Source organism: Hippopotamus amphibius, chromosome 2 (genome assembly GCF_030028045.1).
Source record: "Hippopotamus amphibius kiboko isolate mHipAmp2 chromosome 2, mHipAmp2.hap2, whole genome shotgun sequence".
Lineage (NCBI taxonomy): Eukaryota > Metazoa > Chordata > Mammalia > Artiodactyla > Hippopotamidae > Hippopotamus > Hippopotamus amphibius.
The window spans coordinates 32915780-32941014 of NC_080187.1; the positions used below are offsets into that span (position 1 = coordinate 32915780).

General features: G+C 35.3%; 2 protein-coding genes across 8 annotated transcripts in view; one reads left to right on the forward strand and one right to left on the reverse strand.

The window, feature by feature from the left end:
- The window catches only part of TEX10 (testis expressed 10), a 53179-nt gene that overhangs the window by 11908 nt on the left and 16036 nt on the right, over positions 1 to 25235 (forward strand). For 5 of the 6 annotated variants that reach the window (XM_057720203.1, XM_057720202.1, XM_057720205.1 and 2 more), the window contains 6 exons: positions 9802 to 10040; positions 10774 to 10909; positions 12712 to 12887; positions 14559 to 14736; positions 18399 to 18487; positions 19792 to 19925. In XM_057720203.1, coding sequence (XP_057576186.1) covers positions 9802 to 10040; positions 10774 to 10909; positions 12712 to 12887; positions 14559 to 14736; positions 18399 to 18487; positions 19792 to 19925 — 952 coding nt within the window. The remainder of the gene's footprint in view (positions 1 to 9801; positions 10041 to 10773; positions 10910 to 12711; positions 12888 to 14558; positions 14737 to 18398; positions 18488 to 19791; positions 19926 to 25235) is intronic. The other variant, XM_057720206.1, reaches the window with a different exon arrangement.
- Positions 5442 to 25235, reverse strand: part of INVS (inversin) — a 188419-nt gene continuing 168625 nt past the window's right edge. Inside the window, exon 18 of one of the 2 annotated variants that reach the window (XM_057720191.1) lies at positions 5442 to 5627. In XM_057720191.1, coding sequence (XP_057576174.1) covers positions 5584 to 5627 — 44 coding nt within the window. In that variant the 3' untranslated portion in view covers positions 5442 to 5583. Of the gene's footprint in view, positions 5628 to 18263; positions 18502 to 25235 lie in introns of those variants that run through there. The other variant, XM_057720193.1, reaches the window with a different exon arrangement.

Below are 25235 nucleotides of genomic sequence, written 5' to 3' on the forward strand. Positions count from 1 at the left end.
AGAGGCACTGTATAATTATTGAATCTTTAGATGAGAGAATGTCTTAAAGGTCATTAGTTTTGCTCTCATTTATACATGAGGAAACTGGTAATGAAGCTAATATCAGTATTCTGAAGGAAGAGGGATAATTGGAGAAAAATAGTTCTCTTTTCTAAAATAAATAGAAAGGATTATGGATTAGCAGATGGACTTTTAAAAAAAAAAAAATGTAAGCTTGGAAGTTATTTAAAATGTTTACCTCAAGTGAGAGCAGATAAATGTAAAAACAAATTATCTAATAAAAATTTGACAAGCAGGTGCAAGCCAGAACACTAAAGGTGCAGTTCCCCCACATGAGCAAACACTTGAAGGGATCTTAAAGTCTGTCAAAAGATTTTCTTAAATTTGTCAAAAGGAAGAAACTACCTGGAGAATCAGTGAGCAGAGTTCAGAGGATATGCTCAGAAGTGATAAGTCTATTGTAGGCAGATGAACTTTTCATTCATTCACTAAATAATTATTTTGGTTGCTTACTGTAAACAGTATTATGACAGATAATCAGGTGTCTTACGGTGTATTCCTTGTTCTCTTAAGTGATTTCATAAATTGCTAAAATTGGTACAAAGTCTTAAAATTGATAAAAGAGTGTGTTAAGGTCTAGTCAGGAGACGGAAATCACACTAGTGATTTTAACAGAATTTAATACAAACAGTTGTTAACTAGGTATTAAAGAAATGGAAAGACAAAAGGTATTGTGGAGGTAGCACCTACAGGAAGTGTCTACTTCCTCTAGACTGGGAGAATAAAGAGAAGGGGAGAAGCTTGGAGGAAAGGCTATCTGGAGCCAAAACTCAGACCTCTAGGAAGGGGTTGGCGCTCAGCTGGTACTAATGTCTTTGAGATCAAAAGAGGGGCCCTGTGGGGCAGAGGTTCAGGATTCGGCAAAGGGGGTTCTGGCTGGATGGTGCTGGTGTTTCTAGGGGCATGGTGATGCTTGTTCTGTATCAGAAAACTGTAACCTGGAACCAGCTGTGGCTACTAGAATAAACTGCTGCTGGCCTCTAGAACAGTTGTTGGGTTGCACTGGTGGCAAAAGGAAGCAAAAACAGGACTAAGAAGTAAACAGAAAGGAAAGTGTCCCATTTTCCTCCTGCAGCTTTCCAGTCTTTAGTACACCTTTATTGGCAGAGCCTAACGAGAAGCTAGCTGTAGAGAAAAAATGTGTCTTAGTCCCAGGATCACAAAGCAGAGTGTAGAAGGGTGATTTTGAAGCTAAGAAACAATAGCTCAGTAGCTTGCAGGAGGAAAGGTGAGTTTACGTATTTAACACAAGGCATATATAAGTGTCATTAGAACTTTACAGTTAAGAAGTGCTGTAGTAATTCGTAGGAAGAGACAGATCCTTGTTAGGTTAAACAAACAGGACTGTGATAGTAGTATCTGAGCATGGATATGATTTTAGCAGGCAGAAGTGAAGCAAAGGATGAGCAATTGCACTAACTGGAGGAGATAGCATACAAGAAAGCTATAAGATTAGGTAATGGAGAACATGGGACAGATCTGGGTCAAATCTGGTTTCTGCTGTTGACTAGCTTTGATGCTGAAAGTCATTTCTTCTCTCTGAACTTCATTTGTTTTTCATCCTTAATCCTTTTGGCATTGAAGACTATTGATTGGATCAAAACTGTGTTTTAGGAACATTAACTTAGAGAGTTTCTGGAATTGGAGGGGACAGAGAATTAAATAGGGAGGCACTTTCTTGAGCAAGTAAGTTATTAGGGTTCGTTTCCTGCAGATAAAGTTTTCTTACTAAAGCAAAAGTTTTTAATCAGGTGCATGGATAAGCTTCAGAGTATCCTTGAACTCTTGAATAGAATTGTATGTGTGTATATTTTGTCCAGTAAGAGGTTTCAGATATAATTTTCAGCAAAGTGAGGTTAAAGATGTTAGGATGTTCGGAATTTGGTAGACCATTAAATATAAGTCAGTTATTCAAGAGTATATGGTTATACTGTCATTATTCATTTTATTGGACACTTAAAATGTTTAAGGCACTTACTATACCAGATGCTGAATATTTAGTGGAAAAGGAGATAGGTAGGGTGCCGGTGGACACTTAAAATGTTTAAGGCACTTACTATACCAGATGCTGAATATTTAGTGGGAAAGGAGATAGGTAGGGTGCCGGTTCTCATGGAGTACAGTCTAGTGAGGGAGATGTTTATTTCTATGATTCTTTTCAGTGACCAACTGTGATAAGATCAATGAAAAAGAGTGTAGGGTAATATAAGAGTATCTAATAAGGAGCTGGTCCTGCTCTTTCATTGGGGGAGTAGAGTCCTAGGGAAGGCTGCCCTGATAAAGTGTTTTGTGCCAAGATATAAAAGGTGAAAAAATGAGTTAACTCTATGGAGAGGCTGAGGTGGTGAAATTCTGGAATTTTTAACAAAAAATGGATTGGCAGTATAATTTATTCTTCATAATTTCCCGCAGTGATTTGTTTTTAGGGACCATAGGCTGCTTTTGTACTTCCATAAGGAAGTGCACTGAATGTTTAGCAGATAGCTTGTGGTGGGCAACACAAGTTAAAGCTTGGGGAGCCAACAGTGGTTTAGGCCAGTGGTCTTCACACTTACTCATGTATTTCAGTTAATTTTTGACCTTATGTCTAAATTTTTTTAATCCTAGGTTGAAGTGCAGTTACAAAGGATGTTATTTATTTTTATTGTGGTAAAATATACATAATATAAAATTTAGCATTTTAACCATTTTTAAGTGTACAGTTCACTGGCATTAAGTACATTCACATTGCTGTGCAACCATCACCACTATCCATCTCTAGAACTTTTTCATCTTCCCAAACTGAAACTCAGTACACGTTAAACAGTTAACTCCCCATGCTCCCCTCTCCCCAGCTCCTGGGAACCACTATTCTACTTTTCTGTCTCTATTAATTTGAATATTTTAGGTACCTCATATCATTTAGCACGATATCGTCAAGGTTTATTCATGCTGTAGCACTACTAGCATTTCATTCCTTTTTTTTTTTATGGAGTTTGTTTTTTAGAGCAGTTTTAGATTCATATAGTAAAATAGAACAGAAAGTACAACGTTCTCATATACCGTACTCCTGCCCCCACAGATGTATAACCTCCCTCTCTGTCAGCATCCCACACCGCAGTTATATATTTGTTGTAATCTATGAACCTAAGTTGACACATCATTAACACTTCATAGTTTGTTAGGGTTCACTCTTGGTGTTGTACATTCTGTGAGTTTTGACAAATGTGTGATGACATATACCCACCATTATAGTATCATACATGGTATTTTTATTGTCCTAAAAATTCTCTGTGCTTTGCCTATTCATCCTACCCTCCCCCATGTTTTTTTTCATGGCTTGATAGCTCATTTCTTTTTAGTGCTAAATAATATTCCATTCTATGGATGTATCACAGTTTATCTGTTCACCTACTGAAGAACCTCTTAGTTGTTTCCATGTTTTCATTACTTTTTAAGGCTAAATAATCTTCTATTGTATGTATATACCGTGTTTTATCTGTTCATCTGTCAATGGACATGTGGATGGTTTCCACCTTTTGGCTGTTGTGAGTAGTGCTGCTATGAACATTGGTCTCCAAATACCTGTTTGAAACCCTGCCTTCAATTCTTTTGTGTGTATCAAAGGATGTAACTGGCGTTACTGAAAATATTGACATTTAAAAAATTCTCTATAGTTGAGTGATCTCTAAGAAAGCGTTCTTCTTGCATTCATCCTTTATTAGTTTATGTGGTGGTTATTCTAATGAGGTAATTCTAATATGTACTGGGAATAGATACAGCTAAGTCTTGCCTTTGGGCTACAGATCAGCTTGTGAGAGAAAAGTTCACTGCTAACTAGAGTAGTCTTAATGGTTGGGAAGCTTTTTCCAGTGTGCTGGGAAAATTAGTTTATGTTTTCAGAGGGATTAGAGAGCTTTGATGTAGCAAGTTGAGATTAACTAAGTGGTGGTTGGGTGGTTGGGAATTTATTGCGAAGTGTATTGGGAAAGGCTGATTTTCTCTTTATGGTAGTGACAAAGTTTCTTTTAGAAATATTTGTTTTTAAAAAGTGAGCTATATTAAACATAATGGGTAAATAATAGTTCAGACAGTATGTGTTTGATTACATTTTAGAAAAAGGTACTAACAAATAGATTCTTTGTGGAAACCTGAGGATAGAATAAGCAGAGAAAGACAGTGCAGTAGGAATTGAGTATAGTTGACCCTTGAACAGCTCGAGGGTCAGGGTGCCGACCCTCTGCACAGTAGAAATCCACGTAGAACTTTATAGTCAGCTCTTCATATTCTTGGGTCTGCATCCTCAGATTCAACCAACTGCAGATTGTGTAGTACTGTCATTGGCATTTATTGAAAACAGTCTGCGTATAGGTGGACCCATGTTGTTCAAGGGTCAACTGTACTTAAGCAGAAATCAAAAGGAAGCTGACTTGCAGTTTCATCTGTAGAAGAAATCTAGGCTTCCTATAGTTAAATTGAACAGAAATGTTTGTTAAGCCTAAAAGCAAAGATCATCTGGGATAGTAGAGAAGCTTACTTAGTAAGAAGAAACTTGTTGAATGTATTATACAAGTATACCTCGTTTTATTGTGTTTTGCTTCATTGCCCTTGGCAGATAGTGCATAATTTTTTATAAATTGAAGGTTTGTGGCAACCCTGATGAGCAAGTCTGTTGGCGTTATTTTTCCAGCAGCATTTGCTCAGTTTATGTCTCTCTGTCACATTTTGGTAATTCTAGGACTATTTCAGACTTTCATTATTATATTTGTTATAGTGATCTGTGATCAGTGGTCTTTGTTGTTACTGCTGTGACTCACTGAAGACTCAGATGGTGCTTAGCATTTTTTACCAATAGAGTATTTTTTAATTAAGGTATGTACATTTTTTTTAAAGCGTAACACTATTGCACATTTAATAGACCACAGTTTAGTGTAACAATAACTTTTATATGCACTGGGAAACAAAAAAATTCACATGACTTGATTTATTGTAATATTAACTTGCTCGTCGTGGTCTGGAACCAAACCCGCACTTCAAGGTATGCCTGGAGTGAGATATAGAAAGTTTAATAAGGACTCCATTGAAGATCTAGAATCTGAAATTCTTAAGGACCAGTATCACTTTGGGAGACCCTTATGAATAAAGGAATAGAACAAATTAAGTTGGGGGTGCAGGGAACTCACTGGGGTTTCCTGTAAACAGTAGATCATAGTTGCTACTGTGAGACAGTTATTACAGTTAGCTAGCTTACTCTTATGCCTAAGACAGCAGTTCTCAAAGTATGGTCTGTGACTCCTAGGGCCCACAAGGTCAGAACTATGTTTACAGTTATATTAAGACATTATTTACCTTTTTCATTGTCCTGACATATGTACTTATGGTACAAAAGCAATGGTGGGTAAAACTCCTGGTGTCTTAGAATGAATTGAGGCAGTGGCACCAAACTGTACAACTAGACATTGTACAAGCTGTCACTCAGTATCTTCCATGGTTTGGTTCCAGGACCCCTTACGGACTCCAGAATCCGTGGATGCTCAGTTCTCCTTAGTAGGCCCTCTGTGGGCCCTCCAGATCTGCACGTTCTGCATCTGCGGAATCATAAATGTGATAAACGATCCATTGTTGGTTGAATACATTGATGTAGAAGGATGTGGAGGGCCAACAGTGTTCTTCATCACCATGCTTTCATAGTTTAAAAGAACATGCCAGTTTCACTTAAAACTATTCTTAATGAAGGGGTAAAAATTACTAATTTTACTAAGTCACAGTCCTTGAAAACACATATTTTTAATATTCTGTGTGATGAAATGGGACGTGTGCCTAAAGTATTTTGGCTGCATACCAAACAATGATGGTTGTCTCAAGGAAATACACTTGTTATTCTGTTTGCGAATATTCTCTGTGATGGATATGATTTTAATTTGAAAGCATGACTAACTATGGTTATTCAGACTTGGGTATTTGGTAGATATTTTCTCAAAAATGAACAGAGTCAGCCTATAAGTTACAGGAAAACAGTATTTGTGCCAATGATAAAATTTGAGCTTTCAAGCAAAAATTAATATTTTGGAAAACTTGCATCCGTTCTCTTGAGTTTTATCTGTATATCCTACTTGTTTGCTCTTCTTTTTTTCCATCTCTCTTCATTCATTTGGAATCATTTAGAATCTGCTGGAGGTTTTTCTTTTTTTTTAATGTAAAAATATTATTTCTCCTTCACTTCTAAGGACTGTTTTAGCAGAGCACAGTACTTTACGTTTGACATTTTTCTTCTTTGAGTATACTGACAGTAACACTTTGCTCTCTTCTGGTCTCCTTTGCTGTGTTAGGAAGTCAGCTATGAGTCTAACTGTTGCTACTTTAAAACTTACCTCCCCGCCCCCACCTCTCCCATAAGACTTTTCTCCTTGTCTTTTGTTTTCTGCAGTTTGACAATGATGTATCCAGGTGTGGTTTTCTTTTTTAATTATTTTCCTTGGGATTCAGTGAACTTCTTAAAATCTGAGATCTTGAATCTTTTTTTTAAAGATTATTTATTTACTTTATTTGGCTGCGTTGGGTCTTCATTGCTGCAGGCGGGCTTTCTCTGGTTGTGGTGAGTGGGGGCTACTCTTTGTTGTGGTGCACGGTCTTCTCATCACAGTGGCTTCTCCTGTTGTGGAGCATGGGCTCTAGGTGCAGGCTCAGTGGGCTTAGAAGTTGTGGGCTTAGTAGTTGTGACTCGCGGGCTCTAGAGCGCAAGCTTAGTAGTTGTGGCTCGAAGGCTCTAGAGTGCAGGCTCAGTAGTTGTGGCGCACGGGCTTAGTTGCTCCATGGCATGTGGAATCTTCCTGGACCAGGGATCAAACCCATGTTCCCTGTGTTGGTAGGCGGATTTTCAACCACTGCACCACCAAGGAAGTCCCTAAGTTTGAGATCTTGAATCTTGAATGAAATGTCTTTAAACACATCTGAAAAATTATCACCTTTAAAAAAAATTGCCATAGTGCCATTTTTCTTTCCTTGAAAGCCTCCAACTAAATGTATGTTAGACCTGCTTATTGAATTTTCTGCCTGTTTCTCTCTACCTCGTATTTTCCAGGCTTTAATTTTTTAGTTTTGTTCAGTTGTATTCGAACATACATTTGTCAAATTTGTTTTCTGTTTTTATTTTTTAGTTCTAGACTTTCTGTCCAGTTATTCCAACACCATTTGTTGAAAAGACTATCCTTTCTCTGTTGGATTGCTTCTGTTCCTTTGTCTAAGATCATCAGTTGACTATACTTTGTAGGTTTATTTTGGAACTCTTCCGTTAACTTATGTTTGTTCTTTCACCAATACTGTGCTGTCTTGATTACTGTAGCTGTATAGTAAGTCTTGAAATTGAGCAGTATGAGTCCCTCTAACTTTGTTCTGCCTCAGTTTTGTGTTGGGTAGGTTTCTGCCTTTCTGTATAAACTTAGAATCAAATTTGGTGATAACTACAAAATAACTTGTTGGGATTTTGATCGGAATTGTGTTGAACCTATAGATCTAGTTGGGAAAAATTGTCACTTTAGCTGATGATATGGTGCACAACTGGGATTACGTTTTATGTAAGAGCTGTTTTTATTTCCAGTTCACCTTTACCCTGGAAGGGAGGACTTTAAGGGTCCAGCTTGAAGTAGGGATAATGTATGAAAGTCCCTGTGTTTTGCAGGCCCTGGGCTTTGACCTTTCACCGTGAGGCCTCTAAAAGGTTACTTCGGTTTTCTAACCTTTTCTTTGGAATTGGCAGTTGCCCTCAGGGCTAAGCCTTGAGTGCTGAGGTCTTGCTTTATTTTAGGTTTGGGGACCCAGTATATGTTGATTATCTTGTTAGCTCTTGAGTGCTTTTGAGTTGTTAGAAACTATTTCATCCAGCTTTTAAAGTTATTTTCAGGAAGGGGATTAGTTCTAATTACCTACTCTATCATTATTGAAAATGGGTTTCCCCAGTGGCCTGCGTCCCTCGTAGGATTGGTGGTCGTATGTTAAGACTTTAAAATTTTGTATAAGTTATTGGAGGAGCAAGATGAATTCTCCCAAGTTTGTAAAGTCCATTACCCTCAGACAGTAATAGATTTTGTTGCTTGAGATAAATTTAGGTAAATCTTGGAAAGCTCTACCTATAGTGAAGAAATGTTGCAGTTGAGTTTTTGTGTGGTCTAGTTACTGTAAAATATGCCTTGGTTTTGGGTGCTGAGCAGTTTGGCAAAGAACCTACTAGTAATTTTGGGTTTGTGGTAGAGATCGCTAGTTATCCGTTTTCATTCATTCTCCACTCTCTTCGTGAAAGAATTCCCAGTTTTTAGCTGGGCGTATGACTACACAAAGTGAAAACTAGATTTCCCAACCTCTTTTGTAGTTAGGAGTGGTCATGTGGGTAATTTCAGTTTAAATAGGTCAGACTCATCCCTCCAGGGTCAGGCTTGTACCTTGAGTTGTTTGATGGCCATTTATACCAGAGACACTGTAAGCTCAACATGTCAAAAGTGGAATTTATTTTCTGGGTATTTCTCTCTGCTTTTCATCTCCATTTACCAGTCACCAGTGCTAGAACCCTTGATTCTTCCAATCCTCATCACATACATGTATACATTTAAGCAAACTTCAAATCCAGCTAATTTTTATTCTTCCTAAGTGTCTCCCTTTCTTCCAGTCTGTATCAGCATTGGTTCTTGCACTTGTCATGTCTTGCCTGTATTGCTCAAAAAGACATACAACTGCTTCTTTGCTTAGAGTCTTGTAACTCTGATTTTTTCTTTTTCTACTACAGAATTCTCCATCTGAAAGAATTTTTCAACTGTGTTACTTATGTGCCTGCAGAGTTGATTTTAGTGTCCTTAGCCTTCAACTCTTCATAGTCTGGTCCCAGTTTACTTTTTTAAGCTCATTTGTCATTCCTAGCTCTATATTTGATGCCTTGATAGCACCAAATTTTTAAAATTTTCCTTCCCATGTATTTGTGGTTCCTCACTACTGTGTCCTTGCTCATGCCTAATACAGAATTAACTTTTTCTCTTAAAATAAATTAGTATTCTTTATTTTAATCAATTTTACCTGTTTCTAAACATGAAGATAAATAGGCTCTGCTGTTGAGTACAGTGTAGCTTGAAATGAGTATTTATATCCTAAGTTGCAAATTTTGTTTTGTTAAGGTATTCTGTTTGAAGGTTTTTTTGTTTTATTTTATTTTTGTTTTTAATTTCTTTCAAGCTTTGAAAGAGATGTGTTTTATTTGGGTAGAAAAAAGTAATTTTAACACGTGAGTCATAAAATTGTCATTTCAGAATAGTGCTTATCTGGACCAGTCTCCTATTTCACACATAAGGAAATTGTAACCAGGAGAAGTTAGTGATTCTGTTAAGTCAAAATTAGTTAGACGTAGAATCAAGGTCTACTGTGACTTCCATCCTAATATTAAGTATCTACTTAAAGAAAATCTTCAGATGTGTCGAGGTTTTTAAGTCTTACATCCGAGTTACATCTAGGATTACCAAGCACTGTTTCAAGGGCCTGTATTTTTTGTGTGAATAGCAGCTTGGGTACTGAACTGAACAATATGCATTCAATTTATGCCTTAACAACCCTGATTCCATAATGAATGGTTTATTTACAAAGCAGTAGCTTTATATACCTGCCTTCTTGGCAGTTCATCCTAGGAGGAATATATTTGACCCACTGATAGATTATTTTAAGTTTTCTAAGTGAAGCAAACATGGTAGATGTAACACTTATAGATGTGTCTTTGTTTGTTTTTAGCATCAAGCATTGCACGATTCTCTCCAATAATGTAGATCATCTCTTACTGAATTTAACACTGTCTGATATCATGGTCTCCCTGGCAAATGCCTCAACTTTGCAGAAGGATTCCAGTTGGATAGAAATGATAAGGAAATTTGTAACAGAGACCCTTGAAGATGGCTCTAGGTTAAATAGTAAGCAGCTGAACAGATTGCTTGGGGTCTCATGGAGGTTAATGCAGATACAACCAAACAGAGGTAGGTGTTACTGTTTCATCCTTATTTAAGAGAGGTGCTCTTACGCATGCTATACAGAGTCTAAGTTTGAGTTGATGACTTTCAAACATTTCACACAGTCAAGTTTTTTACATTCAAGCAATAAAAGGCAGCTAGCATAATTTTAAAGGAATATCTGCTTGAACACTGGAATCTTTTGTGGCTCAGTGCATCCCTTTCTCAATGGGTAGGTTCACTCTGAAGCAGATCGGTAGGATTTCGACTAGATTACAGAGTTGGAGTGAAAGGAGGTAGGTGTTATTAAGATGAAATGACATTGAGCCTAATGATGAAGAAATACCCTCTTCTGATCTAATTTGATGAGAAATTGATGAGTCCTGCTTATCTCTTTACTTTTCTTCTAACTTGAAGTTATGTTGCATTAAGTCAGTTTTTAGTTGACTTACTAATTCTTTTCATTTGAAAAGAGAGCTTTCATGTTTGGTTCCCAGCTTATCCACTTTGCGAGTATTTTGGTTTTTGTCGTCTCTACCTATGTTTGTTGTCTGTTAGGAAAATGTATACTGGGGTCTCTGGTTGGTCTGATTTTTGTCGTAGGCCATTGCTGTAGGATTTTGATGGTGGTCATCACTTTGTGGCTAAAATCTGCTTTGTCATAGGAACAAAGTAAAGTACTTCTGTGCTTTTTAGAAGAATTAGGGAGCTGGTGAGGAAACATTTTTGATTCATATGCAGTTGTTTTCTCTGTTTTTAGAGGCTACAGAGTCTCTCATTAAGGCAGTTTATACATTGTATCAGCAGAGAGGCCTTCTCCTTCCAGTTCGGACTTTGTTACTGAAGTTTTTCAGTAAAATCTATCAGAAAGAAGAACTGAGATCTTACAGAGTCAGGTAAAGTTTCCTTTGTTATTTTACCTTTCTTTTTCTCACGAATTTATTTTGTAGTGTATTTAAATAAGATGATAGGGTGATTAAATCTTTGGAGAAATTCACTCTTTTTATCCTATTTGATTGCTTTTAAGAAAAGAGAAAAAATTTTATAAAGAAGTATATAGTGCCAGTAATCTATATATGCATAACTAGGCAGATAAAAATCTCTTTGAGCATATATTTCCACTTGTCCACTTAGCAGCTAAAGGGCAGTTGGAACAACCTATAGCAGCCTCAGCCTTTTCTTTTGCCTCCCATAAAAATTATGGAGGTTAAACCACTGGCCCTTCGTGACATTTTGGGACACATGGTATAAGAATGAGGGCGGGGACTTCCCTGGTGGCACAGTGGTTAAGAATCTGCCTGCCAGTGCAGGGGATATGGGTTTGATCCCTGGTCTGGGAAGATCCCACATGCCATGAAGCAACTAAGCCCACGTGCCACAACTACTGAAGCCTACGTACCTAGAGCCCGTGCTCTGCAGCAAGAGAAGCCACTGCAATGAGAAGCCCGCACTCCACAATGAAGAGTAGCCCCCCGCTCACTGCAATTAGAGAAAACCCGTGCACAGCAACGAATACCCAACACAGCCAATCAATCAATCAATCAATCAATTTATTAAAAGAAAAAAGAATGAGGGCAGTAGAAGAAGGGTTGTGAAATAGGTGAAGGGGATTAAGAGGTACAAACTTAGTTATAAAGTGAATAAGCCACAGCGATGTAATACACAGCATAAGGAATATGTAATAACTTTGTGTTGGGACAAATGGTTACTAGACTTATGGTGATCATTTTGTAATGTATGCACTTATCAGATTATTGTGTAGTATATATCTGAATGTAACATAATACTGTATGTCAAAAATATTTCAATAAATTTTTTAAAAATGAGGGCAGTAGAAGATGAGAAGGTTTCTGGCTTAGTTTGGTGCCATCAGGTGAGACAGACAACACAAAGAGTTGAACTAAGGAATCAGTTTTTTGATATGATGAGTTTGACGTTTATTTGGGATAGTTGGGAAGAGATGTTTGGGTGGAAGATAGAGATCTGGGATACCTCAGCATACATAGGTAGTTGTTAGAACATATTAGAGTCTTTACTGTAAGTCAGGTGCTTTTCTTAACTTCTTAATAATTCTCATACTTTGAAGTAGGTACTGTTGGCTTCTGTCTTACAGATGGAATTGGAAGCTTAGGTTAAATAAGATGGTGAGTGTCATGCAACTAAAGGGCAACAGAACTGAGACTTAAGTTCAGGTGTGTTTGACTACAAAGGTCGTGCTTAAATCACTAAGCTCTTGGCAGGGTAACAGCAAAAGTGATTGCTGTTACCGAGGTAAGGAGACATTAGAGTATTAGCAAGTATATGAAAGAAGTAAAATAACACAAGTATGAAGCCATTTAATGTGGGGCACCCTACATCAATGACTTTAATATAGTATAATAATTAACACTGATCAGTATAAATAGTTCACGGAGAGTTAAGTAGTGTCTGTGTCCTTTAAGATGAAAATACAGTTTACATAGTGCCCCAAATCACGTGACCTTTTTAACATAGTGGGTAAAACTTTAGAAAATGCTATAGCTGAATAAATTATTCTGGCCATCTTATAGGCTCTCAGATGTTTAAATAAGTAAATGTGGTGTTATTGGTAAATGATTTGTCACTTTGTGTGGTGCTTTAAGTTAAAAATATTCTGTGTTTAAATTTATTTCCCTTGTCTTTGAAAATTACACTTTATTTTTTTCTCCCTTGGCCTTAGATATCGTAGTAAAGTGTTATCGCGTTGGTTGGCTGGTTTACCATTGCAGCTTGCTCATCTTGGCTCCCGAAACCCTGAGCTCTCAACACAGCTTATTGACATTATCCATACTGCTGCAGCACGAGCAAATAAAGAATTACTAAAAAGTTTACAAGTTACTGCTCTCCGAATCTATGGTAAGAGTTTTAACTATGTAAGTAATAATTGGTCTACCCTGATTTAGGAAAGAGGTATCAAAGGGGAGCTCTTTAGGTTTGCTTTTCCTTTAAATTATTATGAGTTAATTATACCATGTGAAAATTAGCAAAACATCAAACAGTAAATTCATTTTCAATAGTATTATTTATTAGAATAGTTTTAGAAAATTAATGGTTGTAGATACTTCTTGCCATCTTCAGTTGTCTTTTAAGCTACATGTTATGCACAAATTCAGAGCTGATCAGGTATTTTTACAAAATTCCTTGGAAGCTTTGGTGGCAAATTTTACTTATTTAATCATAATGGATATCTTGTATGACTTTCATATATTAATAATTTTTATTCATCCCTGAAACTATTTCATTTTTTAAGCAAAAATATCAATAAAAGCATACTGGTATACATACATATATATAATTTATATTTATTATTGGGATAAAATTCATAAAATTTTCCATTTTATACTTTACAATTCATTGATTTTTAGCATATTCCCAAGATTGCACAATAGTCACCATTATCTAATTCCATAATAATTTTATCACCTCAAAAAGAAGCTATACCGGACTTCCTAGGTGGCGCAGTGGTTAAGAATCCTCCTGCCAATGCAGGGGACACGGGTTTGAGCCCTACCCCAGGAAGATACCACATGCCGCGGAGCACCTAAGCCTGTGCGCCGCTACTGTTGAGCCTGTGCTCTAGAACCTGTGAGCCACAACTGTTGAGCCCATGTGCCGCAACTACTGAAGCCCACGCGCCTAGAGCCCATGCTCCGCAACAAGGGAAGCCACTGCAATGAGGAGCCCACGCATCACAATGAAGAGTAGCCCCCACTTGTAGCAACTAGAAAAAGCAGCGAAGAGCCAACACAGCCAATAAAAAAATAAATAAATATATTTATTTTTAAAAAATGAAACTGTAGCATTAGTAGTCCTTCCCTATTTCCTCCTTCCCCAGCTCCTGGCAACCACTAATCTTCATTTCTGTCTGTTTGTTTTTGCCTATTCTGGACATTTCTTATAGATGGAATGATAGAATATGGGTCTTTTGAGTCCGGTTTTTTTCACTTAGTATACTGTTTTTAGGATTCATTCATGTTGTAGCATATATTAGTACTTTATTTCTTTTTAATGTGGAGTAGTACATTGTTGTGGATATACCACCTACATTCATCCATTCATTAGTTGATGAACATTGGTTTGTTTCTACCTTTTTGTGTGTAATGTTTTAAAATCTGTATTTTTCACTGTTGCTTATATGTAGGGGGTGTGTGTGTGTGTACACAATAGGTCTTTGGCTTTAAATTAGGTTGATATTATAATTGTCACTGGCAAAAGTGCTTGTTTTTCACTGTTCTGCTTTGTGTCCAATCCCTTTAACCCCATCATAGTTTTTATTTCAAATAACACATTTGAATGTTACGAAATTAATAGTGTTAAATGTATCTTTAAATTATGATTGTATTCAGTATTTTACTCTAGACAGTACCTTAAGCAGTACATAGATGCTTTGTGATAAAACTTTTTTCCATGTAATTGGTATATTAGAATTCAACATAACACAGTGAAAATAATCACTTAATCTGCTTTATTAATTTAACTCTGGTTTGTATATCTTGTTAAATTTAACTTGTCTTCCTGCCCCACTAGATCCACAAGAAGGCACTGTGGTGGTTCTCCCAGCAGAGTCTCAGCAGCTTTTGGTCCAGCTTGTATATTTTCTACCCAGTCTGCCTGCTGATTTGCTTTCTCGGTTAAGTCGTTGCTGTATTATGGGAAGACTTAGTTCAAGTTTGGCTGCCATGCTTATTGGGATACTGCACATGAGGTAGCACGCTCAAGTGAGCTATATTTTAAGTGTATAATCTTTCCCCCCACCCTCTCCCCTTTTACTGGCAATTCATGAACTATAGAAGGCTTTTAAAAATACTGCTCTTCCCTTCATTTGCTCTTAATGCAGTAATTAAAACTGTTGATATTATAACTAGATAGAGGAAGTTCCCTAGAGTAAGACTGTTTCAGGTTGTTTAGTGCTTTGTGTAGGTGGATTGAAACAGGGCTTAAAATTATCAAAAGTATGTAGTAAGTGTTCAGTGGCAGATGAGAGCAGTGTGCTTAAAACTTTTGGTGTTGCAAAATTGCAATACAGACCTTCCTTTCTGGTAGGGAGCTCAGAATTTAATATAGCTGGTGAAATAAATGTTTGTGGACTCGGACAAGGAATCACTTGAAATATCTCTGTGTGTGTGGCAAAATATACATAACATAAAACATACCATTTTAACCAGTTTTAGGTATACAGTTAAAACTGTTCAGTGACATTAAGTACATTCACATTGTTGTGCAACCAGCCCCACTGTTCTTCTCCAGAACTTTTCATCATCCCAGACTGAAACTCTGTACTGATCATTTCCCCTTCCCCCAGCCTGTTTACCAGTTTTATCAATGGTACAACGACTCTACCATTTTACCATTTTACCCTGAAAGGTCTTAAAACTAATAGTGTTTCATATTGCAAGCGTTCACAGTGTCCTTTAAGACTTCATGTTTGTATCAGGCATACTACTTTAGTATTCAGCAATATTTGTCACTGATTGTGGCTCAAGGACACAGGGTCTTATATGGTTTTAGGCAAGAATTGAATCTAGGCTGTAGCTGAAAAAATTTAAAGACTAGCTTTCTTGTGGCTTCTTGTACAGATTCCCTACTAAATAGAAATAGCTCACTTTATTAGTAGATTTTCTTTAGCTTTGTTTGCCAGTCTCTTCATACCAATATAGAACATATATTTGAATCTTGTCCCCCAGAGTGTGCTTCATAACTGATTATAACCTTTTTTTTAGTAAAAGAGAACTGTTTGCAATGTGTTTATATGTGAAAATTCAAGGTTTATTTCTGTGTTCATGTGCATTAGAGAAAGACTTGGTCTTAATTTTAAGTACTCTAAACATTTATTAGTTTCCTGTGTTTTTCTTTTTTTGAATTAAAAATTAAAAACAAACAAAGCACAAAGCCCTGCTCTTAGTCTAGTGCAGAACTTAATGCTAGGTCTTTAAAGAAATATTTTTTCTTTTTACTTAAGTGGTTTCATGTTCATTAACTTCCAGTAGAGGGCACTCTTTTCCTTTGATATAACTAGTTGGGGTACCTGTTTTAACATTCTTTTAAAAGCACCTTTTGAACACTTCTTGAAATTCTCTGTAGAAGCTGTATTTATCAACATCAACTATGATTGACTTATGCTTGATAACTTTTGTCAAGGACTTTTTTCAAAAGTCTTTTTACTTTTTTGTTTTTGTGGACTTGTGAGTATTGAGAAAATATACTAATTTACAAATACTGGTAATAGGGGTTTGTAATCATTAAGAGCAGGTTGTCATTGCAGTTAAAAGTTCATTAAGTTAAAATTTGCTTTTTAGTATTTGCACAGTCTGTTAGGAGACTTTCTGTAGATATATTGTTCCTATTCAAACTAATCTCTCTTTTAAAAAATAAAACAAAATTGGGGCTTTTCAACTTTCTCAGGCCAGTGAGATTATTATTGTATCACGTTTCCTAGATTTAGAATTTAAGAATGTTTGGTTCCTTAGAAATAGCCTGGGTTATTTCATATCTTTGGTTTTCTCTTCAAAATATCCCCTTCTCTCCTTGATCATGACTCTGAACTAGCCAGCCTTTTCATTATCTCCCACCTGTAGTATTATAGCAAGTAGTCTTACTTCTTAGTCCTGTCTGTTATGTGCACTGTTGCCAGGTAAATTTTCCTGAAATATTCCTTTAATCATTTCTGATTTTCATCTGTTATGTTAATTGGACTGTGAAATCTAGTTCAGGTACTGTAGGTCTGACGCTCTGTTGTCTCTAGTAGAGGGAGCAGGCTTCCACCAAAGAATATCAGTTTGTTCCAGGTGTGAAAAACCCATCAGCTAAAAACTGTTGGTGTTCATTTTATCTTTTAAAAAGTATACTTAGAATTGCTGCTTCTGCCTTTTTTACCATCCCCTTGGAGCTTTCTTTGAGTTTAATTTTTTTTCACTCCGTCTACCTGTGTTGTTCTAATGGCCTTTACTCATTCCTTATCCTCTCTGCCCCTAGTTTATTTATAGCTGGGTTGGGGAACATAAGCCATAAGTGTGGACAGGTAATCTGTGTTAGATAAAAGTATCAGAGAAGGGAGAAGTTCTTGGACTGAGAAATTTGGTTTGTTTTTTAAGCAAGGTGAGTATGTGAGCTGGACTTCCAGGAGCAATTCCAGTTTACTTCTTTTGTCCCAGCATAATTAGTAATAGCATCCCCTTTTACTCTCAGAAGTGTTGTGGCTTGGACAGTATATATGGTCATCATAGTTTTAAGAACAGTGTGATTTATTGCTTGTGTTTTGTCCAAACTAGACTCTTAAATGGATTTGCTACCCCTTTTAGCCACTGGATGGCACAGTTTTCACTGGGTTCAAGAGGATATTAGTTTTCTAATCACCATTTTGTACTACTTTGCATTGAGCATCTCTGACTTCTTATAACCTCTTAGCTTGTGATATTCCCTCCATAGCCCTTAGCTTATTGTGGGACTGATACTCAGAAGAGTGTTTCCATTATTTTTAACTCCCCAACTTTTAAGAATGTTAATAAATACAGTTATTTCAATGGTAAAAAATTTTAAGTGCTTCTAGTTGAATTAGAAACTCCTAATTTTGTCTGACATTTATTCAGATTTCTGTGATAAAAATTTGTTGTCTCAGCTTGTTGGATCTGATCACTCTCAGCTTTTTTTTTGCTATATCCATGGTTGATATCTGCTCTATTCCTTCTTAGCCTTACCTTGAAGAGAGTTTTTAAAGGAGTCACTGTAAACTGATCTCATAGCAGGAACCAGATAATCCTCATTTAATGAGAAGCTGCTTTACATTTAGCTGTTCCCTTGAGTCGCCTACCAATACTTCAGCTGTAATACTGTGAAGTAGACCTAGTTACAGAGTGGCTTTAAATTGAAGTATTTTTTGCCTAATTAAGATGCTTTTGCTTAGGTAGGAAGCAGGAGCTTGTTTAAACTTAACTCATTTATGTAAGCAAGGTAAGACTTTCTAAAAATCATGTAGTAAATACATAGCAGCTAAACCTACTACTGAAAAGCAAAACTTCATCTTGCCTCCTTGAGTCTGATTTTCAAGTGGTGTGGAAAAATTTTTAAGTTGTACCATATATGTGGACCAATTATACTTTTTAGTGAAACTTTACATAAATATAAATATGTTAGAAGTTACGTTTTCCATGTTATGGTACTTGAACCCTTATATATAAAGTTAATACATACTATAGATTTTTGTTTAAGCTATTAAATTAGACTTGTTTTCAATAAAGATGGTTATATAATAAAATGGTTATATAATATGGTTATATAAATATAAAATGGTTATATAATATATACTGTGCTTTATTCTTGAGTCTTCAAGTTGGTCACTTCTAGTAATAGTTCTCCCACTGTTTATTATAGATCATCATTTTCTGGATGGAAGTCTTCAGTTAAAGACTGGTTAATGAGTGATGTGGACTATTTCAGCTTCTTATTTTCAACACTTACAGGTAACTACATTGATCTGAAAGGAAAAAAACGTAGTATGAAGTGTCTCCTAATATTTACTGTCTTACCTTTTTAGTTCTAAGTTTTGAACCCCATTGCATACTTTAAAAAGTTGATGAACAGAATATCCATTTTAAATATGTTTAACATGTTCAGCATGATAGGAAGAACATCAGATTTCAGTGAGCCATTTTTTGCATTCTAATGACTTCAAAGCAAAATTAGTAATGAGTCTAGAAATGTTATGCTAGATTTGTAAGTATTATTACTTACAAATCTAGTATGATTGTGCTGTCTCAATATTTTTGTTTTGTACTTGGATGGTGAAGATGAGAGTCCTTGAAATTTTCTGAGGACTTGAAATTAGGAGACTTTTTTAATATGTTAAGTCAGAATCCAAAGAGAACTTGACAGGTTCTGATAAGGAGCTGAATCTAACAAGATAAATATATAAAAGATACAAGTAGACTCCTACATATTTATTTGATAATTTTGGATGTACACATTTGAGATGGAGGTGAGGGCTTTAAGTTTTAATAGTAGTACCTGTCAAAAGGTTTAGTGGTTTTAGGACAGTCATTAGGAATCAGTAGTGGGGTGTGGCTTCCTCAAAGTAGATGGATGACTCTTTAGGGCGTGTTCACAGAAGTATAGTGATCTGAAAACGTCAAAGCAGGTAGCTAGGGTCAGACCACATTTCTGGTATTCTGATCATTCCAAGAGCTATCTTTCAGGAGGGACTTTGTCAGCTTGTCTTTGTAGGTCAGGCTAAGTGTAATAGAGGTGGTAAGAGAATCAGGAATTTTATTATATAAGGTATGGTTGAAGGAACTACACATGCATTGTCAAAAGACTTAGGAGGGTTGGAGTAGTTTTAAAACATTTGAAGGGCTATTATGTAAGAGAATATAGAGTTTGGTATGTATGAAGCAGTATGTTATTTTACCTGTTCAGTTGCTTTTTTAAACCTACCATTAATGAGAACAAATATGCCTTTCACATTTATTTAAGCAAAGGTGCTAGAGGCCCCAATATAAGAGGTAACACTTGTTTCTTGCTGTATTACAGATGGAGTCAGGTCACATCCTTTGTGTACATAATTATATGAATTTTATTACATTACATTACATTGCTAGCATTTCATTTTTTTTAAATGCTACATGAAATACAGAAATTCGGAGAAAACAAGGTAGCTTAAAAAAGAATTTAACTTGAAGATACATGTTATCTATTTTTTAAAAATTAAAGAAGAATGTCACTTGCTTTGTGATTTATTTTAAATTGGCTTTCTTTGTACCCAAATTAGGGTTTTCAAAAGAGGAGTTGACTTGGCTTCAGAGCCTTCGAGGAGTTCCTCATGTCATCCAGACACAGCTTTCCCCTGTGCTGCTTTACCTTACTGACTTGGATCAATTTTTACACCATTGGGATGTAACAGAGGTAATTGTCCATTTGAAAAGAAACTCGTGGTTATTAAAATTCAGTTCATCAACCACCAGTCGTTACTGTATGTTAGGGTTGCCTTGTATAAGATATTTTTAGAGATTCAGAGTAGTATAAGACACAATCCACGTTCTGAAAAGTGCTTGTGATCCTTGGACAGGAGATGTATGTTTCTAAAAGAAGAGTGTTTTCATATGTTTTGCCTCTAGAACAGAATAAATTAGCAATTTGAGTGATAGAGACAAATTTATTCTCTTTTGTTCAGCATGGGGTAGAAAGGGTAGGTCCATCTGTGGAGAAGAGGGAAGGCTTCATGGAAAAGAAAGACTTTGACTTAGGTGTTGAAGGATGAATAAGAGTTAAGTAGGATTCGATATCCTTGAAGGTCTGTTTTTCTAAACAGAAAAGATTATTCGCAGTTCCTTTGGTTTTAAGAATTAGTATGTAGTTTATTATTAAATTTTAAACCCTAATTTTTCATTAAATTTTAATGTTCAACTTACAAATCTCATTTTTTGTATAAATACAGTAATTTTAAGCAGTCATTTTAAAGGGAGCCTTTGTATTTTCCTTTTACAAACTTAAAACTTTAAAACTGTTAGAATAATATATTCACTATGTCAGTTAGTTCAGTTTTCTGACAAACCTTCAGATGTTATACTAAATCTATTTAATAAGCTTATAAATATGGTAAATCTTAATATCTTAAGTTTCAGCACTATTTATAATGAAATTCAAATTAAAACCACAAACCTAAATTAATTATTGATGTTTTAAATTGGAATTATACAGCTGATCTTTTACCCTAGCAGTCAAAATTGTCTCATATCTTACATATACATATGTAAACTAAATATGTTAAAACATTGTAAATATTAATACTAAGGATTTCAGTCTCTAAAACATTCATATCTTAGTTAATTTCTGTTATTTATTTCTTCAGTTTCTTTTTGTGCATTGAAAGATACTTGACCAGTAGGAGTGCAGTTGCGTCATCCTAAATAATTTTGGTTTGACCTTCTCTTGCAAATTCTGAGGTGGCGTTCTCTGCTGGCTAGTTTGTGTTTGTTTCTTTTTAGTGATTCAGACGATATCTGGTTAGGACACCAACTGTATATTCTTTTGTAACTCCTAATTGCTAAGCCATAAACCTTTGTTTTTTGTTGTTTTTATAACCGCTTTGTCAGTGTTCTCAACAGGGTGGTCTCTAGAACCTACATTTATTTTGTTGCTATACCAATTGATTTTATTCAACTGATCTATTTTATTTACTGCTTCTTTCATTCTGTTCCTGAATATTCTTCACGTTCTTCCTGTTTCTTAGGGCTATACGTTTTGTGGATATTTAACACATTTCTCTCATGTTTTTGTTTGACTCTGATCACAATACTTAGGTCATGCCAGTTACACTTTCTTTTCGGAATTACCTTGGTGCCTGGCTATGTTCCTATCTAGGCTCTCAAAAAATAGTGGATTTTAAAAAGCGAAAAATAATGAATTGGGTAACCAACCTAAGTATTTAACATCTGAAATTTTATCTTAATCCATAGTAAATGAAGAGAGCTAAGAAAGGTAGACTGAGATTGAGGCCTTGAATACTAGTTTGGGAGGTTTGGGTTTGCCAGCAGTAATATTAGTAGTTGTTTTGTAGGACAGACTGTTGCTAATGTTTTTAAACTATATCATGTTGTATTGGGAAAAGCATCATTTGGGAATTCGTGGGCCTCAGATTCCAGGCATAGATTTGTTAATGTCCAGTTTGGTAACTTTGACAACTGCAGTAATCTCTCTCTGACAGTTTTAATTTTTTATAAGCACATCATCTGTGTAAAGCCAGGACACAGTTGTCATGAAAATGTGTCTGGTTATATTTCCGAGTGTCCATTTGCCAAGGACATGTATTAAACGTCAAGGTTGCTGTCTTTGAAATGTTAAGACATAAATTAGGAAAAATCTGAAAGTTTCATTTTTAGTTTTTGAAGTTCTTATGCGAAGATTTCAGTTTTATTTTGGATAAAATTTGCCATATTTAAGTTAGCCTTTTCATGTGAAATTATTTGAAATATATATAGTTTTTGACAGCCTTAGTATAAAAATTTATTTTTCTAATTATTTCATTTGAAAAAGTTATTAGTGGAGTGGGGTTGCTTAGTTGTTTTGTTGTAGTTTTATCTGCCTAGGCTGAAGTGATTTAAAAAAAAATCAGACTTTTCTTTCCTTTTTTTTTTTTTTTTTTGAGTAGGTATTATTCATGAGGTACAATTTAGATGAATAAGAAGGATAATAGTACAAAAAAAAAAAAGTATTCTTCCATTTCTTATCTCCCAGCCTTCCATTTTTCCCTCCCTAAATTTGTAAATGTATTCTTTTAGATGACTTCTGTGTCTTCACAAATGATTACATGTATTCTTTTGATTTTCTCCCTTTATAGAAATAACATATTCTGATTTGGACTTTGCAGTTTTCACTTAGTATCTTTGTGATCATTTCTTCCGAGCATTGAAGGAAGGGTTGTATGACTGCCGTTAATGATGGATATAGTAGTTAACAGGGAAAGATCACAAAGGAAAAAGGAATCTCTGGACAGAGATACCATTCCCAAATGAAGATGTCTGTTCCACAGCCAATGAAAGGTTTTAAAGTTAATTTTAATTGTCATTTATAAAATTTTGAATGGTTTTAAAAGACTTTAACTAAGTTCTGAAGGATAAAACATTAATCTAGTTTAAGAAATAGAACATTTTTCATTTTTTATTATTTTTGAAACCCCTGTGTGCTTTTCGCCTCTGCCTTTAGAGTAACACTATCTTAAATTTTATCATACTCTTGCTCCTTTATAATTTTACCATATTCTCATGTAACTCCAAACCATGTTGTTTAGTTTTACATGTCATTGAACTTTTTAAAAGTGAAATAATATTTTTTAGTAATTTGCTTTTTATTCATTCAGTATACTTCCTAAGATGCCTATGTTAATGTGTAAGCAGTACTTCATTCTTTTTCATTTCTGTGTCGCATTCCATTGTCATTAGAGATCATGATTGATTATTTTTCATAGTTTCAGTATTTTTAGTATTCCATTTTATCTCCACTTTTGGCATGTTACTATGCCTCTTTGTTTTATGTTTTTAAGTGTTTGCTCTTTAAGTTGATACAGCCTACCTTCTATACTCTACCACTTCATGCTATAGTGTAGTGTGTAATGACATGTGAGGTCATTGTTATTTTTGTTTCTCTGTATACAATGTGTTTTTTTTCTTCACATGCTTTTTTTCCCTCCAAGTTTTAAAGATTTTTCCTTTTATCACATTTTTCAGCAGTTTGATTGTATTAATACCTTCATGTTATTTTCTTCATATCCAAGTTTACCATCTTTTCTGCACTGTCTAATCTGCTCTTAAGTTAACCAATGAATTTTTTTTTAATTAAGGCTATTTTTTAGAGCATTTTTAGCTTCACAGCAAAGTTGAAGAGAAGGAACAAATATTTCCTATATACCCTCTGCTCCCACATATGCATAGCCTTCTCCATTATCAGCACTCCTCACCAGAGTGTGGTACGTTTGTTACAATTAATGAATCCGTGTTGATATAATCACCAAAAGTCCATAGTTTACATTAGGGTTCACTCTTGATGGGTTTGAAATCATACAGAGTATTTTCATTGCCCTAAGATCCTCAGTGTTCTGCCTGTTCGCCTCCCTCTCCTATTACTGTCTCCATAGTTTTGCCTTTTGCAGAATGTCGTAAATTTGTTACCATACAGTGTATAGATTTTTCAGATTGGTTTCTTTCACGTAGTAATATTTACAGTTCCTCCATGTGTTTTCACGACTTCATAGCTCATTTCTTTTTAGCACTGAATAATATTCCATTGTCTGGATAGATCAGTTTATCTGTTTATCTACTGAAAGACATCTAGATTACTTTCAAGTTTTGGCAGTTGTGAATAAAGCTGCTGTAAATACCTGTGTGTAGGCTTTTGTGTGGACATAAGTTTTCAACAACTTTGGTTAAATACTAAGGAAAGCAATTGCTGGATCCTAAGGTAAGAGTATGTTTAATATTGAAAGAAACCACCAGATTTCCGAAGTGGCTGTACCATTTTGTATTTCCAGCAGCAGTAAATGAGAGTTTCTGTTGCTCCACATCCTTGTCAGCATTTGGTATTGTCAGTGTTCCAGATTTTGGTCATTCTGATAGGTGTGTAGTGGTGTCTCATTATTGTTTTAATTTGCATTTCCCTGATAAAATATTATGTGGAGCATGTTTTCATATGCTTATTTGCCACGTGTCTTCTTTGGTGAGGCGTCTGTTATGGTCTCTGGCCCATTTTAAAATTAGATTATGTTCTTACTGTTGGATTTTAAGAGTTCTTTGAATATTTTGGATTTTCTCCTAGTCTGTGACTTGTCTTTTCATACTTTTGACATCTTTCACAGAACAAAAGTTTTTATTTTTCATGATACTCAACGTACCAGTTATTTCATTCTTACATTGTGCTTTCAGTGTTGTATCTAAAAAGTCATCACCATACTCAGGGTCATCTACATTTTTCCTCCTATGTTATCATCTAAGAGTTTTATAGTTTTGCATTTTACATTTAGGTCTGTTGTGATCCATTTTGAGTTAATTTTTGTGAAGGGTTGAAGGTCTGTGTCTAGATTCATTTTTTTTTTCATATGGATGTCCAGTTGTTATAGCACCATTTGTTGAAAAGACAGTCTTTGCTGCATTGTCAAAGATGAATTGACTACGTGGGTCTATTTGTGGTCTCTCTATTCTGTTCCATTTATTTATTTATCTATTCTTTTGCCAATACCACACTGTCTAGATTACTGTAGCTTTATGGTAATTTTTGAAATTGGTTAGTGTCAGTCCTCTGAATTGTTCTTCTCCTTCAATATATGTTGGCTATTCTGGGTCTTTTGCCTCTGTGTATAAACTTTAGAATCAGTTTGTGGATATCCACAAGATGACTTGCTGAGATTTTGATTGGATTTGTATTGAATCTATAGATGATGTTGGGAAGAGCTATCTTGACAGTATTGAATAGCCCTCCTATGCATAAACATGGGATATCCTCCATTTATTTAGTTCTTTGATTTTGTTCATCAGAGTTTTGTAGTTTTCTTCATATTGCTCTTAGATATATTTTTAGATTTATATCTGAATGTTTCATTTATGGGGGTGCTAATGTAAATGGTATTATGTTTTTAATTTCAAATTGCATTTGTTCATTGCTGATATTTAGGAAAGCAGTTGGCTTTTATATATTAATGTTGTATCCTGCAGCCTTGCTATAAAT